Genomic DNA, 13,874 nt, shown 5'->3' on the forward strand with positions numbered 1-13,874 from the left:
GTGTGAAAGCTACGTTTTAGTGACATTCAAAATGAATTCTGCTGAATTTAACAGTTTATTTCCCCTGCAACTTGGCATTTTAGGTTTAAATCATTACAGTGCCATATCTACAGTTTCTTAACTGGTCGATATGCTAGCAGTTTAAGTCAGCGCGTCCATTGGATAAAATGCTAACGATTCAGTGAGCGAGCGTGCTGGGCGGTTGCACTGTATGCGACATGGTAGCCGGAGGTGAGCTAGTTGACGGTAGGGACCCTCAGCTCCATGCGAGGGCCTCGGGGACTTGGCCTCCCGGCCTTTGCTGTTCTGGTGTAGCTCACTGTTCGTATTTCCCCCCCTCCCCCCAGGTTTTGGAAATCCCTTGTCTCCAGGCTGCTGGAATCGACATCTTGCTCAACTGAACCACTCACTCAATGGAGACCAGGAGAACGGATGCTTTGAGCTGACTCATTTGCATCAAAGCGTCGGAACGTCTGCCCGCCCTGTTAGTGGAAAGAACCAGCGACCGTCGCTCTGTGCTTCCTAAGACTTCGAAGGTCACCGGTTAGGGGAACACAAGTTTTCTTCTGAACTTTGATGATAAATATTTGCTCCAGTTTTGAAGCCTGGGGCTGCTGGAGGTGTGAGTGACAAGTCTCGCAAGTGGCCTTATTCCAATTTCAGAATTTCCTCCACCTGGTTCTTAACTTCCTCTGCGATCCCACGGGGACAGGAAAATGCCCACTCAGTCCCTCTTAGTGTACATGGACGGGCCGGAAGTCATTGGCGATGCGCTGGGCCCCCAGGTGGAGATGGAGGATGCCGTGCCCATGAAGGGGACGCCCTCTGTGCCTTTCCGGGCGACGCCAGAGAAGAGCACGGCCCAGGCGGAGGGACCCCTGCCCCTTGACTGCATGTTCTGCAGCCAGGCCTTCGCGCACGCGGACGACCTCAACAAGCACGTCTTGACGCAGCACCGGCCCATCCTCTGCGAGCCGGCCGTCCTGCGCGTCGAGGCCGAGTACCTCAGCCCTCTTGATAAGAGCCAAGGCAGGACAGACCCTCCCAAGGACAAGCCTGGCAAAGAAAATGAAGAACTGAGCTGTGAGGTGTGCGGGCAGACGTTCCGGGTGGCCTTCGAGGTGGAGATCCACATGAAGAAGCACAAGGACTCCTTCACCTATGGGTGCGCTGTGTGTGGGCGCAGGTTCAAGGAGCCCTGGTTTCTGAAGAATCACATGCGGACTCACACCGGCAAGTCGGGGGCCAAGGGGAAGCTGCAGCCGGGCCTGGAGAGCCCTGCCACCATCAACGAGGTGGTGCAGGGCCAGGCCCCTGAGAGCATCGCCTCTCCTTACAAAATCTGCATGGTTTGTGGCTTCCTCTTTCCAAATAAAGAAAGTCTGATTGATCACAGGAAGATGCACACCAAAGACAGGGCTTCCGGCCCCGGCCACACGCAGGCCGACCCGCGGCAGGAGGGCATGCGGGCCCCGGGGCAGGAGTTCCTGCAGTTTTTAAACCTCAGACCCACCTCGCACCCGGAGACCGGCCGGCAGCCTGCCAAATGGATACCTCAGCTCGACCCCTTCACCACCTACCAGGCCTGGCAGCTGGCCACCAAGGGCAAGGTGGCCGTGTGCCGGGAGGTGAAGGAGCAGCCGGGGCAGGAGGGCAGCACCGACAACGATGACTCGTGCTCGGAGAAGGAGGAGCTGGGGGAGATCTGGGGTGCCAGCAAGAGCCAGGCCGATGGCGCCGGCAAGGCCAAGGCGGGCAGGGGTGGTCCCCCCGGCCTGGCCCACGATAAAGACAAGCCCCGCCACATCAGCGGCGAAGTGCCTTCGGCCGACGGCGACCCCAAGCTGCCAGGCCACAAGGACAAGCCCACACACTGCGCCGAGTGCGGCAAGGCCTTCCGCACCTACCACCAGCTGGTGCTGCACTCGCGTGTGCACAAGCGGGATCGCCGGGCCGACGCTGGCTCGCCCCCCCTGGCCGCCGACGGGAGGCTGCCCGGGACGTGCTCCCCCGACCCCACCGCCCCCCCAGACGACAGCGGCGCCGTGGACCGAGAAGGTGGTTCTGAAGATGGCTCCGAGGACGGGCTCCCGGACGGGCTCCCTCTGGGTAAGCTGTCCCCACCGGGCGGGGGGGTGGGGCAGCGGTGTCACCTGCTCCAAGTCACCCCACTCTTGGCCCTTGCAGTCTCATTTCTGTAGTACCAGGGCCTCCTGCTCTAGGGTTCTGTCACTGCACAGCTGCGCTCCTGACATGCCGCCTCGCCCCGGCGGGCGCCTGCGCCTGCCACAGCCCAGTGGGGTGGGTGCTGCTGGTGCGTGGCGGGCCGAGCCCAGGATGCCTGGACAGCACCACGCTCGTAGAGCTCGCTGGGCCGGGCCTAGGCATTGGGGCTAGGACCCTGCTGGGCTCTCACACAGGCCGTCCTCGCAGCACAGCCGCCGGGGCCCAGCGCTCTTCCTGCCTTGGTCCTGCAAGGGCGCCTAGCAGTTCCGGGGCAGGTGCTGCCTGACCCTCGTTGGGGGCTCCCCGATACTGACCCTCGTCGGGGGCTCCCCGATGGTCATTAGCAGCGAGCTCAGTCACACCAGCGCTGTTCCCGGAAGCTCACCTGCTGAGTCAGGTGGGTGAAGTGGGGCTGGCTTTTATGGGCTGGGGGTCCAGCCACCTCCCTGATCCTGCCCACCGCCCTCGAGGAATACTTTCTTTGGTGGAGAGATCCCGACGCTTGAAAACACTGCAGAGGCAGCAGGTGGCTGGTGCGGCCACGAGTGTCCTTAGAGTTGCCGCTGGCAACTGTCTGGTGGAGCTCATGTCCCGAGAGGTCTGCGCGGGCCCGTGGGTCTCACCGCCGGTCCTGGGCCGCTCCTCTTCCTGAAGCTGGTGCTGGCGCGCGCGCGTGTGCACGTGCTGGGTGTGAGAACAGATTTCTGGGCAGACGCCTAGAATGCTGTGAGCTTCCTGGCCTGACCCGGCACAGGGCAGTCTGTTTTCAGAAATCTAGAAAACTCATTATGATGACATCATAGAAAGACTTTGGGCACAGACTTGTAGTCCCCTAGGTGACTGTGGTTCATGTCGCACCACGGGCGGGGTGGTGGGGGGGTGGCATGGGGAGATGACTCAGCCTGAGACCGCCCCCTCTCCGGAAGCCCCGGCGGCTGGGCCCTCCTGCCAGTAGGTGGTGTGGACAGAAGGGCTGGACCCTCAGGCAGAGAGGGGACCCGGTGATTGTCCTGGTGATCGCCGGGAGCACCAAGCGCGCATGCGTGCGTGTCTTCGTGTACACATGCATGTGTCTGTGCATGTGTGTAGTGTGTGTGCGCGCACACATATGTGTAGCTGGTTCTTCCTCTGCGCTGATTTGTGACCTGTCGCTTGTGACCTTCCGTGCCCTGAGTTCCCTGTCTGCAAAACTGCTTCATCGCCCCCGGCCCCCACCTCCCCGGGGTGGTTTCTGTGCTTGGAAAGTCCACAGTCCTTCAAGAAGGGAGCAGGGGGCCAGGCAGGTGGATGTGGACAGCTCATGCCCTTCGTGTTAAAATACAAGTACTCTTTAACTTTTTTGGACATGATGCAACATCCCATGAGTCCTGACACCTGCTTGGAAGCAGGGAAATGCAGCACGGTGTACGCTCAGCACAAACTCAGCTGCTTGGGTGTGACTTGTGGGAAGAAAGTTGGGCGTTTAAAAATCCGGGGACTTGACTTTACTGGATTTGTATTAAGAAGCCGTCTTCTGACCTAGACGCGGCGATCTCGTAAATACTGCCGCCTGGCTTTGAATTTGCTTTTAAGATCAAATAGCGAAGTAATCGATCTTCACTTTTCTCAGCTTCTGTGAACAGGTTTAATGGCAGCTGTTTCGTATCATTTATTTCCTGAGGTCTTCACGGCACCTTTAGTGCGCAGTGGGGCTGCCCTGCTGGGGGGCGGCACCGCGGTGTCCTGCCCCGCGAGGTCAGCCGCCGAGCTGCTTTATAAAGTCACACCGGCCTCAGCCGTCCGGGGTGCGAAGTGTGCAAGGAGCAGGACTTCGAGTTGGAAGTGACAGTTTTGCAAGTCAGGCCACTGGTCACTCGGCGGTCGTTTGAAGGGATGGGGGTCACCTCTGGCCCAGTTGTGGGGGGGGGCGCCCCGCCCTTTCCGCTTCCCACTGGCCTGGGGTCGGGTGTACCCCGTGTTGTGGCTCCTTGTCTGGGGGTGGTGTTTGAGGTCGCCGTCCCTGCACGGGTGTCCCCAGTGCACACAGGATGCCCGGGCTCAGGTTACCCGCGGAGATCAGGTGTGAAGCCGCCGCGGGCAGGCGGGTGGGTGTGGGCGCCTGGACAGCCTGTACCTGCGCCCCCGCCGCCGGCGGGGCTCTGCGGGGCTCTGCGGGGCTCTGCGGGGCTCTGCGGGGCTCTGCGGGGCTCTGCGGGGCTCTGCGGGGCCTCCCCGCCCAGAGCCCCGGCTCCCGCCGCGATTTGGTGGTGCCTGCCGCCCTCTAGCGGCTTCCCGGGGAACAGCTGGTCCTTGGCGGCGGAGGGGTCGTGTCCCAGGGCGAGCAGGGGAGCTGGACAGCAGGGGAGCAGGACCTTCCCGCCTGGACGCGCCTCCTTTCAAGGAGGACGCGAAGCTGCCTCTTGGGCAGCGACCTCTGCGGGGCCGGGACAGGAGCGGCGCTGCGGGTGTTCCCTGGGCGGCCGGCCTCCCGCTCCCGGATGGCTCTGTCTTGACGTCGGTGTTTTGTCTTTGCTTTAAGATAAAAACGACGACGGAGGAAAGATCAAGCACCTTCCGTCCTCGAGGGAGTGCAGCTACTGTGGGAAGTTTTTCCGTTCCAACTATTACCTCAACATTCATCTCAGAACACACACAGGTGAGGCGCCGCTGGGCTTCTCACAGCCTGTGCCGGCCGCGCGGGTGATGGGCCCTGGCTGGTGTCCGCTTGGCAGCGAGGGCGGCCGCCGCTGTGCCCCGTGTGGCCTCCGGCTCTGGGCCCACGTGGACGGGGCTTGTCTGGGTACGCAGCGGTCACAGCCGCATCCTCCACTCTCGGCGTGCAGCTGCCCGTGGCCTGGTGGTGCGGGGTGAGTGAGAGTCCTTCCTCCCCGCCCCAGCAGAGGCTGGGCGCTGTGGGCCTGGAGCTGGATGGCCTGGGGTCGCAGCCCCCCAGCCCTCCTGACACCCCCACCCCTGCGACAGCGCTTAGCTGAGGTGGTGGACGAGGAGCGCGTGGCCAGGAGTGGTGGACAAGGAGCGCGTGGCTGGGGTGAGGGTGGTGGACAAGGAACGCGTGGCCAGGGTGGTGGACAAGGCAGTGTGTGGCCTGGCTGGTGGACAAGGAGCCCGGGCTGGCCGGTGCTGCTCTGCTCGCTGGTGGAGACAGCCACGCGGGGTCAGGGTCTGGGGCGTGAGCCCTGGGGAGAGGTCGCTGCAGACCGAGTGGACAGGGCAGGACCCCGCGCCCTCCGTTAGGTGCTTTGATTTCACAAAGGTTTTGGGCAACTTTTCCTAAACTTCTGGTGACGGGGCCTCTCTCCTAGGGGAAAAGCCGTACAAATGTGAATTCTGCGACTACGCAGCGGCCCAGAAGACCTCCCTGCGGTACCACCTGGAGAGACACCACAAGGACAAGCAGGTGGACTCGGCGGTGGAGGTCAAGGGCGACGCGAAGCCCCCCGAGGCCGAGGAAGCACTACTCTCCAGCGATGCCGCGCAAACCAAAAATTTGAAAAGATTTTTTGATGGTGCCAAAGATGTTAAAGGCAGCCCGCCCGCGAAGCAGCTGAAGGGGGCGGCCTCTGCCTTCCAGAACGCCCTGGGCGGCGCTTCTCCTGCCCCCACCCCCGCCCCCGCCCCCAGGGACACTCAGGACTTCAGCAGAAACGCCCTCGCCGCAGAGGATGCTGCAGAGAGAGCGCGCAGGAGCCCCACCCCCGCTTACTTGGACCTGTTGAAAAAGAGACCCGTGGCGGAGCCTCCCGCCGGGCGCCCCCCATGCGCCCTGCACCCCGACAGCTCGGCCCTGAAGGCCATTGAGGCCGTTCCCAAGGACAGGAGGGGGGAGCGGCCCCCCGACGCCCAGGAGAAGCCCTTGAACTTGTCGCTGGGGCCGCTGCACAGCTGCCCGGCCATCTCTCTGAGCAAAAGTCTGATCCCCAGCATCACTTGCCCGTTTTGTACCTTCAAGACCTTCTACCCCGAAGTTTTAATGATGCACCAGAGACTCGAGCATAAGTACAACCCCGACACCCACAAGAACTGCAGGAGCAAGTCCTGGCTGCGCAGCCGGCGCACAGGGTGCCCACCCGCACTGCTGGGCAAGGACGTGCCCCCGCTGGCCGCCTTCCACCGGCCGCGGCCCAGGGCGGCGCCCCCCGCCAAGCCCCCCGCAGCCGACAAGGCCAAGCCCAGCGCCCCCACGCCCAGCCGCGCTGCGCCCCCCGTGGGGGCCGACCCCAGCACTTTAGCGCCCAGCAACCTGAAGTCTCACCGGCCCCCGCCTGGCCTTGGGGCGCCGGGGGTGTTCCCCAAAGCCAGCCACCCCCCTGGCCCGGAGAAGGCGCGGCGGCCAGAGGCCCGGCCCAAGCCCCCAGTGCTGGGTGGTGGCCACCCCAATGGCCTGGCTGAGGGTGCCCCCCCGAGCGAGGGGCCCTGGGCGCCCCCTGCCAGAGACTTCTTCTGTGCTGAGCCGCTGCCCAAGCGCCCCAAGGCCGGCACCCCCGACGGGGACCCGCCTGCGCCCCCTGTCCGTAAGAGCTTCGACCACCTCCCCAAGTACCACGTGGTCCGAGGGATTACCTCGCTGCTGCCTCAGGAATGTGCGTGCCCCCCGCCCGTGGCGCTGCCCCCCAAGCCCCGCTTCTTGGGCTCGGCCTCCCCTGAGCCCCCTGGCGTGCTGACCCCGCAGAAGCCCTACGCAGCCTCTGGGGCGCTCTTCGCGTGCGGCCCCCCCGCGGGTCCCGGGCCGGGCCCAGCGCTAGAAGGTACGGCTGCGGGGGCGCGTGGGGAGGTGCCGGGGCCCCAGAGCTCAGCCTCTCCTGTCCTTTCCTCTCTGTGCCCTTAGGGTGTGGGATTGGGGGCTGAGCACCCCGCCCCCTCTGGCCTCTCCTCCCCTGGACCATCACCTCACTTGTTCGTGTTTTTTCTCTTTTGCATGTGTTTGGGGTGCCCAGCTGCCTTGGGCCTTGGGGTGCTTCTGTACCTGTAGCCCATCCCTCCTAGACTTCAGAACAGGGGGCATCATGGGCCTTTGGATCTGGTGCCCCCCCCCCCCCAACACTCTTGCAGCTCCCCCAGGGACCTGGACCGTTTGACTCACCCTCGTGCCTGCCCCTTGTGGGATGTCTGCTGTCCCCCAGAGACAAGCCCACCCCACCCTCTGCTTGGTGTTCGCCTCTGGGGCTGCTCTGGGAGGGCAGCTGGGCCCGCGGGGGGGTGGGAGGGGGTGGCGCGGAGCAGGGCTTCGACGTGCCCGTGATGGTGTCAGGATGTGACCAAGCACGGATCTTGGCTGCCTTTTGCTTACAAGTGTCCCTTTTCCACCTGTGGCTCTTAAAACGGAGGAGTCAAAACTTTATCAGAAAGACTGTTACAAGCAACACCCTTCTGAAAATAATTTTTTCCTCCCACAGTTTGGGTTCGGGATGCATATGGGTTTAAAATACTTAATGCTGCCATTTTCTTTGGGTTTTATAGTTCTTACCCGTGACAGCCTAGTACTGAGACAATCTCAGCTTTAGTAACTTAAAATTCTGGGCTAAGGAGTGCTCGGGCACACGGCTCAGCTGTCACTCGACCACCCGGGCTCTCCCGGTGCGCGCGCTCCTCAGTTATCACAGCTGGGAAATGTCGAAAATGCGTCTCCACCAACTCACAGCACATCCTCGTCGCTTCAGCTTGACTTTCTTCTAAACACGCTTTTGTACTTTTTTTCCTTCCACCAGGAAAAAGGCCCGTGTCATATCAACACTTATCTAGCAGCGTGCTACAGAAGAGAAACTACGAGAATTTTATTGGGAATGCACCTTATCGACCAAATGACAAAAAAACTTGATTTCCTATTGGGGGAAGAGAGGTGAGCCTGTGAAATGTCTTGACTTAATTTAATTGAAAGCAAACTATCCAGCTTATGCAACATCATATAAAGTAAAATTGTTCTTAATTTTCATTTTGGTTTTAAAACTTCATAAAGTGCTCAGGGTAAAGGCACTAATAACAGCAACTGGAAGTCACCAAGCATTTATTTAATGCCTGGCGCTGGTTGAAGCACTTTGGGATCATCACCTCTGCTGCTCTGAGCAGGGCGGGGGCAGGATTCCCTGGCTGTGCCACCCGCGGTTCTGTCAGTAGAATTCCCCTGGCACCAGCCGTGCCTGCACTGTTGGGTGTCCTCTGTGGCTGCTTCGTGGCAGATGTGGGCCATTCAAATGGGAACCCCATGGGCTGTGAAGCTGAAAATAACTACTACCCGGCCCTTTACAGTGGGAAGTTTTCCGACCCCCAGATCTGGTGGGGTGGGGGGGACGGTCTGGGCCTTCTGGGTGCACCCAACCTGCCGGCTTCTGCCCAGTGTCTCCAGGGACACCGGCGCATCCTCGGTGCAGCACCCCAGGTTGTCTCTCTCCCAGCGAAGAGTAGAGTAGAATGGGCAGAGTCGTTGCTGGGCTGAGGCCAAAGCCCCCCCAGACACGGGCATGCCGTCCTGGCCCGGGCCAGTGGCAGCTGGTGACTGCCAGTGTCACTCTGGCCTCTGCCTGCATCGCCGCTACCCCAGCCACCTTCCGGCGCGCTCTGCCCGTCGCCCCTTCTTGACGTTTGAGGACCAGCCCGTGAGTCGTTTCTGCAGTGTTTGCCCAGGGCCGGGGCCCCCGTTTGTGTGCCCTCTGTGTGGCTCACATCCCTCCCTGGGGGCCCCTCTTCCTCCGCTGACCACGGGCGAGCCCCCTGCTCTGGGGTGGCGCTGATGGCCCCATGTTGGCCAAGCAGGTGAAGTGACAAGATACTTCCTGCCCCTCCTCTCCGGGAGGCCGTGCGCCCTCGAGCCTGTCCTGCCTGTGCTCCCTGCGCCACACGTTTTCCATCCCTACGGATCCGCGTTGGGAGTTTCTTGAGGTGGCAGCCGCCCCGGCAGCCTCGGTGTGACTGGAGGGGTGCTTCGGTGTCTGGGCAGCCACCGTCGCGTCCTTGGCACTGCCCCGTGGCCCAGCCTGTCACCCAGCCGGTCCCCTGATGCTTCCGCTGCCCGCCTGCGGCTGACACGGAGCAAGTTGTGTTTCCAGCTCCTTTTCACTTATTTTGCTTCCTAAACTCTAGTCACCTGATCTGATCTCCTCTCCAACCTCCCCCACAGGTCTTGACGGATGTGTGCACGCTCCATGAAGTTAAATCAGCTCCTCCCTTGGGAGCGCGGATGGTGAAAGCTACTGAAATAAGCTGTGACTGTACTGTACATACGACGTGCCAGGAACACTACGGTTTTGTAAAGTTGTCCTGTTAACTTTTGTACCAAATAGCAATAAAAACTAGAGTTGGAACGTTTGGTTGTACACAAATGGAGACCAGAAATCTCTATTTTGTCCCGGAATAATATTTTTTTTAGATTTGACCAAATAAGTGGAATTCTTTTGCATACTTGAGCGCTGCTGAGAAGAAATCATTTGGGTCAGGGGGTGGGGGGAGAAAGTATATAATGCTTGCACCTCAGGTTAAAGTCTGTACATAGAGAAGTTGTAAACCTGCTTGTTTCAACCCTGTCTGTGTCTTTGCTCTCGCTCGTCCCTTCGAGCAGTTTCTGCTACTTGTGCTCTTTTCGTTGAAAATGTATGTTTTTTAAACAAATTTCTCAATGATTTGTATTATGTTAAATCCTTTGTAGTCTGTTGTTGTCCTAGTAACACAGTCATTAGTGGAAGTCTTGGCCCGCTGAGGTCAGCGCCCTAGACCTGTGCCCCCCACCTCCGACAGGTCCCCGCCCCCCGGTGCTTTTCTGAGGGGGGGGGTGGCCTACGGGATTTTTAAGTGTGTGTGTCTGCCGAGAAGCATTTCTCTGCAGAACAGCCAAATACCCAGTAAATGTACCAAATTATACATGGGAAGTTACAGTTGTTTTCTAGCAAATTAATCATTTTTGTTGGAAAATTCAAAGGGTGGGGGGAGGGCGGGGGTGCACCTTGGTCCAAATTAGCACATCGAAACGGAGGGAGCTAAATTATACCCGTGAATTACCTATTCTGGAAGCAATTTTAAAGGCAGTAAAAGTTTCAGGGTCAATTTTAGGTTTGTATTTGGAAGACTTGGTGCTGCTGGCTTTTGGGTTAACCATTCAGGTGAAATTAGCGACACTCGATTCTGAGTCGGGAGCTCCGGGCTGAGCCTTCTGGGAATCTGGGAGAGGTCCTCTGCTTCGAGACCTCGGCCGCCTTCCCATTTTTGGTTGTTTTGAAGCAGCAACATTTTTCTCAGTGCATATGCAGTCTAGCTTTTAAAGAGGGGTGGGCCACCAGCTGGCTCCCTGGACATTTTAACCTTTTGTTCCCTCGACACGCTGTCCATGTCTCGAGTTTTCGCAGCACATGGGCTTAGCAGCCACAAGATATTTTATTAAGAAACTTTCAAAAATAAATTTGCACTGTTCATCTTTCTTGCCCTGCCCTTCTCGGTCGAGCGAGGGTAAAGTTCTAGAAGAATCCTGATGTTTTTGTTTTCCCATTATGCAACGTGAAGTGAACTCGATAGAGGAGTCTTAACTCCCGCGCAGGGAGACCCAGTTGGAGAGTCTGCTGGCATCGCAATGAAGTGCTTTGCATCAGGAAAGTGGACATTCTTGACCTTTTCCTGTTCACAAGCTGAGCCATATGTACATAATCTAGATTTTTGTTTTCCTAGTTTTGCACTTTTATAGCCTATTTTTGAAGATTAACACAATTGCAAATAATTGACTTGATCTTTGCCTAAGCCAGTGAGTGTTACAGAGAGCTTGCTGTGACTGTACGTGTAAATCTTAAAGGGGGTATGTGATAATAGAGGGCTGAAATTTAAACCTGTATTTAAAAAAAATCACCAAATCTATTTGAAAACAAGTCAATTCATGTTATGCTGAAATTTTGGGGGCTTTTGGATTTCTTTCTAACCACCCTTCTGGATGCATAAAAATGTCAGTTTTTTTTTTTTTTTCTCCACAGCCCTTGTATCCAAAATGTTGTTTTTTTTTTTTTTTTTCCTTTTTTGTCCATCAGTATTAACTATTGGGATACTACTGGTTTTGTACACTTTCTTCCCTTTGAGACAACAGTACAATAGAGGTACAATCCGTTGGGGTTTTGTTTATGTATTTATTTCATTCCAGTTTGATTTATTTTAATTGTCGATACTTAAGTTGTCAAACAGTAGACATTACTTGTTTTATTTATGATATATTTCAGCTTAAAGTTATGTTATTATATGTGGATGTAAATATAGATTTGGTGTTTTGCAATCTTGGATTTTGGTCTCTTTATTCTGTGTTCCCGGATTCTGATTTTATTTAACATTTTCTCAGTACAATTTTAAACACACGGCAGGGCGGTCAGGCCAGCGCACCCCCAGACGTGACAGTCGGCAGCCCTGGCCGGTCTTTTTGCCAGGCCTCCCCGACCCCTTCACACACACACAGTCAAGCAAGTCTCTCAACCACAGTTTACTTTTATTCCCAGAACACTGTATAGTGTGTGTCCCAGCAGATCAGGGCTTTTCACCATCACAAGCAAGTGACGAGGGGGGAGCCTGCGGTCACTTGGGTCTGCTCCCAGGGTCCCAGGGATGTCTTCCGGGGCTGGTCACTGGTGACCGGAATCCCAAGGAGATGCACCACCCGGCTTAGCTGATTTTCCACACACCCCCTGAAAGTTGCGGGTCGTCTGCTCTGCATTGTTTGTGTTTATTGCATATTTGGTTTCGTGTAACCTCCACTCCCTTTAGTAAGGTCTATACATGTATAAATGAAATCCTGAGGTTTAGACAGATATGAACTCCATTTGGGAGGAGGGGCCCGGCGTCACCCTGGAGGCTCCCTCTTGGCTCCATCCTGCAGTGCCCCTGAGCACCGGCCGCCTGGTGGACTGCCCAGCCCATGAGGTCCCCACCAGCCTCCCTGGGGTTACCCCATCGGGCATTGGGAATGTGCAGGGGGTGACTTTAAAAGTTCTGTGATTCCTTCATTTATTAGCTGGGAATCCCTTGTGATGTGGTTTCCCCAAACTAATGCTTGAGCCAGAAAGGATAACTGCTCGGTTTCGCGCCCCTCCCCCGGCAAGGAGGTGGTGGTTCTTGCCTTTTCCAGACCTGAGCCCTGAATGCACTTGGGGATTTGGCAACGAGTCGTGGGCCTTTGCACACTGGACGGCCTGAAACCACTGCGCGCGCCATTTTGATGCCATCTCTGGCCACAGGCCTGTCAGGTGCATTCAGGTGGGCTCGGAGTTTTAAAAACAGCTCAAGGCCCTCAGCTGTAGGCCTAGGGGGCCCGAGCTCACCTTGACGCACACCTGGAGACGGGGATTCCCCACGGATCCTGGCCCTTCTGGGAAGTGGTCATTGGAAAGGGTGACTTGGCGGTGAGCGGCTCCCCCGCAGGGATGCTCCGCGGCTGGGCCTGATGGCGAAACAAAGAATTGGGCAGGTTCTGAAGAAGAAAAACCGAACTGCATATGCTGCTATTTGTAATTTGAATTTGAGATGTTTCGGGCTTGGTTTGACATATTTGGTCCTCTGAAGACCTGGGCCCTGGTGACGCCAGCACAGGGACTCAGGGGCTTTATCCTTGTACCTGTAACAAATCTCAAGGCCAGTGACCAATGGCCTGGTCACTCATGGAAGCTTCCAGATACTTGTTTGTCGTTCTGTTAGTCTGGCCCCAGGCTAGCACAATCATCCTCACCTGGGGAGTGGCTAGAAATGAGAATTACCAGAGTCACCGATTCCCCCTGAATCCGGAACTTGGGGTGGGCGGGCTGGGCGGGCAGTGGCGGCTTCCAGGGCTTTCTGGTCTCCACTGAGTAATTCTAATCAAGGAGAAGCAGAGTCTGAATCCGCCTTTGTGTGTGGGGGCGTCATGCAGCTGGACTCTGCTTTTGTTCCCTTTTGAATATAATTGTGTTATTACGTGAAACATGCAGTTTCATAGTCAAAATTACAAAACCAGCTCTACCCAGAAGAGCCCAACTTTTCATCCGTTCACTTTGTTCCTTCTATAAAGTGACCATTTTTTAAAATTAGTTTTTGATTTATCTCTCTTTGAAAAGCCCGGCATAGATGCAGGCATATTTAAATCCTCTTCTCATAAAAAGGAGCGTCCCGTGCATAGCAGCACGGGCTGACTTTAAGAATGTTTAATTATTTTCTTAGGGATGAAGAGAGCATGCTTTTCTGAAAAATCAAATGTCAAAGGAAAAAAAAAAAAACTTGGAGAGATGAAAGTCAGGGATCTCTGCTTTTTGTCATTCAGTACTTATTTACTGAGCTGCCACTTGGTGCTAGATGCTTAGTACCAGATGCCTAGTGCTAGTGCTAGGTGCTTGGGGGTAGCCCTAGGTGCTTAGTGTTAGGTGCTCGGTGCTCATGCTCATGCCAGCTGCTATTTGTAATTTGAATTTAAGATAGTTTGGGCGTGGTTTGAAATATTTGGTCCTCTGAAAACCTGGGCCCTGGTGACGCCCGCACAGTGACTCACCTGCTAGTAATCTATCTCCTGGGAACCAAAGTTGCAGTTCTGACCCTCCTGCAGCTACAGACTCGGTGGGGCTGTGAAGATGGATAGAAAACTGGTCAACAGACCCCGCTATGGACCCCCCAGCAGGAAGCAGGTCCAGAGTGGAGACCTGTGGGGGACCTAAGGGCAGATTTGGGCACAT

General features: G+C 56.9%; 1 protein-coding gene across 1 annotated transcript; it reads left to right on the plus strand.

Annotated features, from left to right (window-relative positions):
* Positions 1–716: 716 nt before the first annotated feature.
* ZNF217 (zinc finger protein 217) lies at positions 717–8,167 on the plus strand (the record flags this gene model as incomplete). Its single annotated transcript, XM_084246908.1, has 4 exons — positions 717–2,109; positions 4,745–4,861; positions 5,529–6,971; positions 7,932–8,167. 4 exons carry the CDS (start codon positions 717–719, stop codon positions 8,039–8,041), a joined length of 3,063 nt encoding a protein of 1,020 aa, XP_084103034.1. The 3' UTR covers positions 8,042–8,167.
* Between the last annotated feature and the right edge of the window lie 5,707 nt (positions 8,168–13,874).

Source organism: Talpa europaea (genome assembly GCF_964194135.1).
Source record: "Talpa europaea genome assembly, chromosome: 11".
NCBI classification, from domain to species: Eukaryota; Metazoa; Chordata; class Mammalia; order Eulipotyphla; family Talpidae; genus Talpa; species Talpa europaea.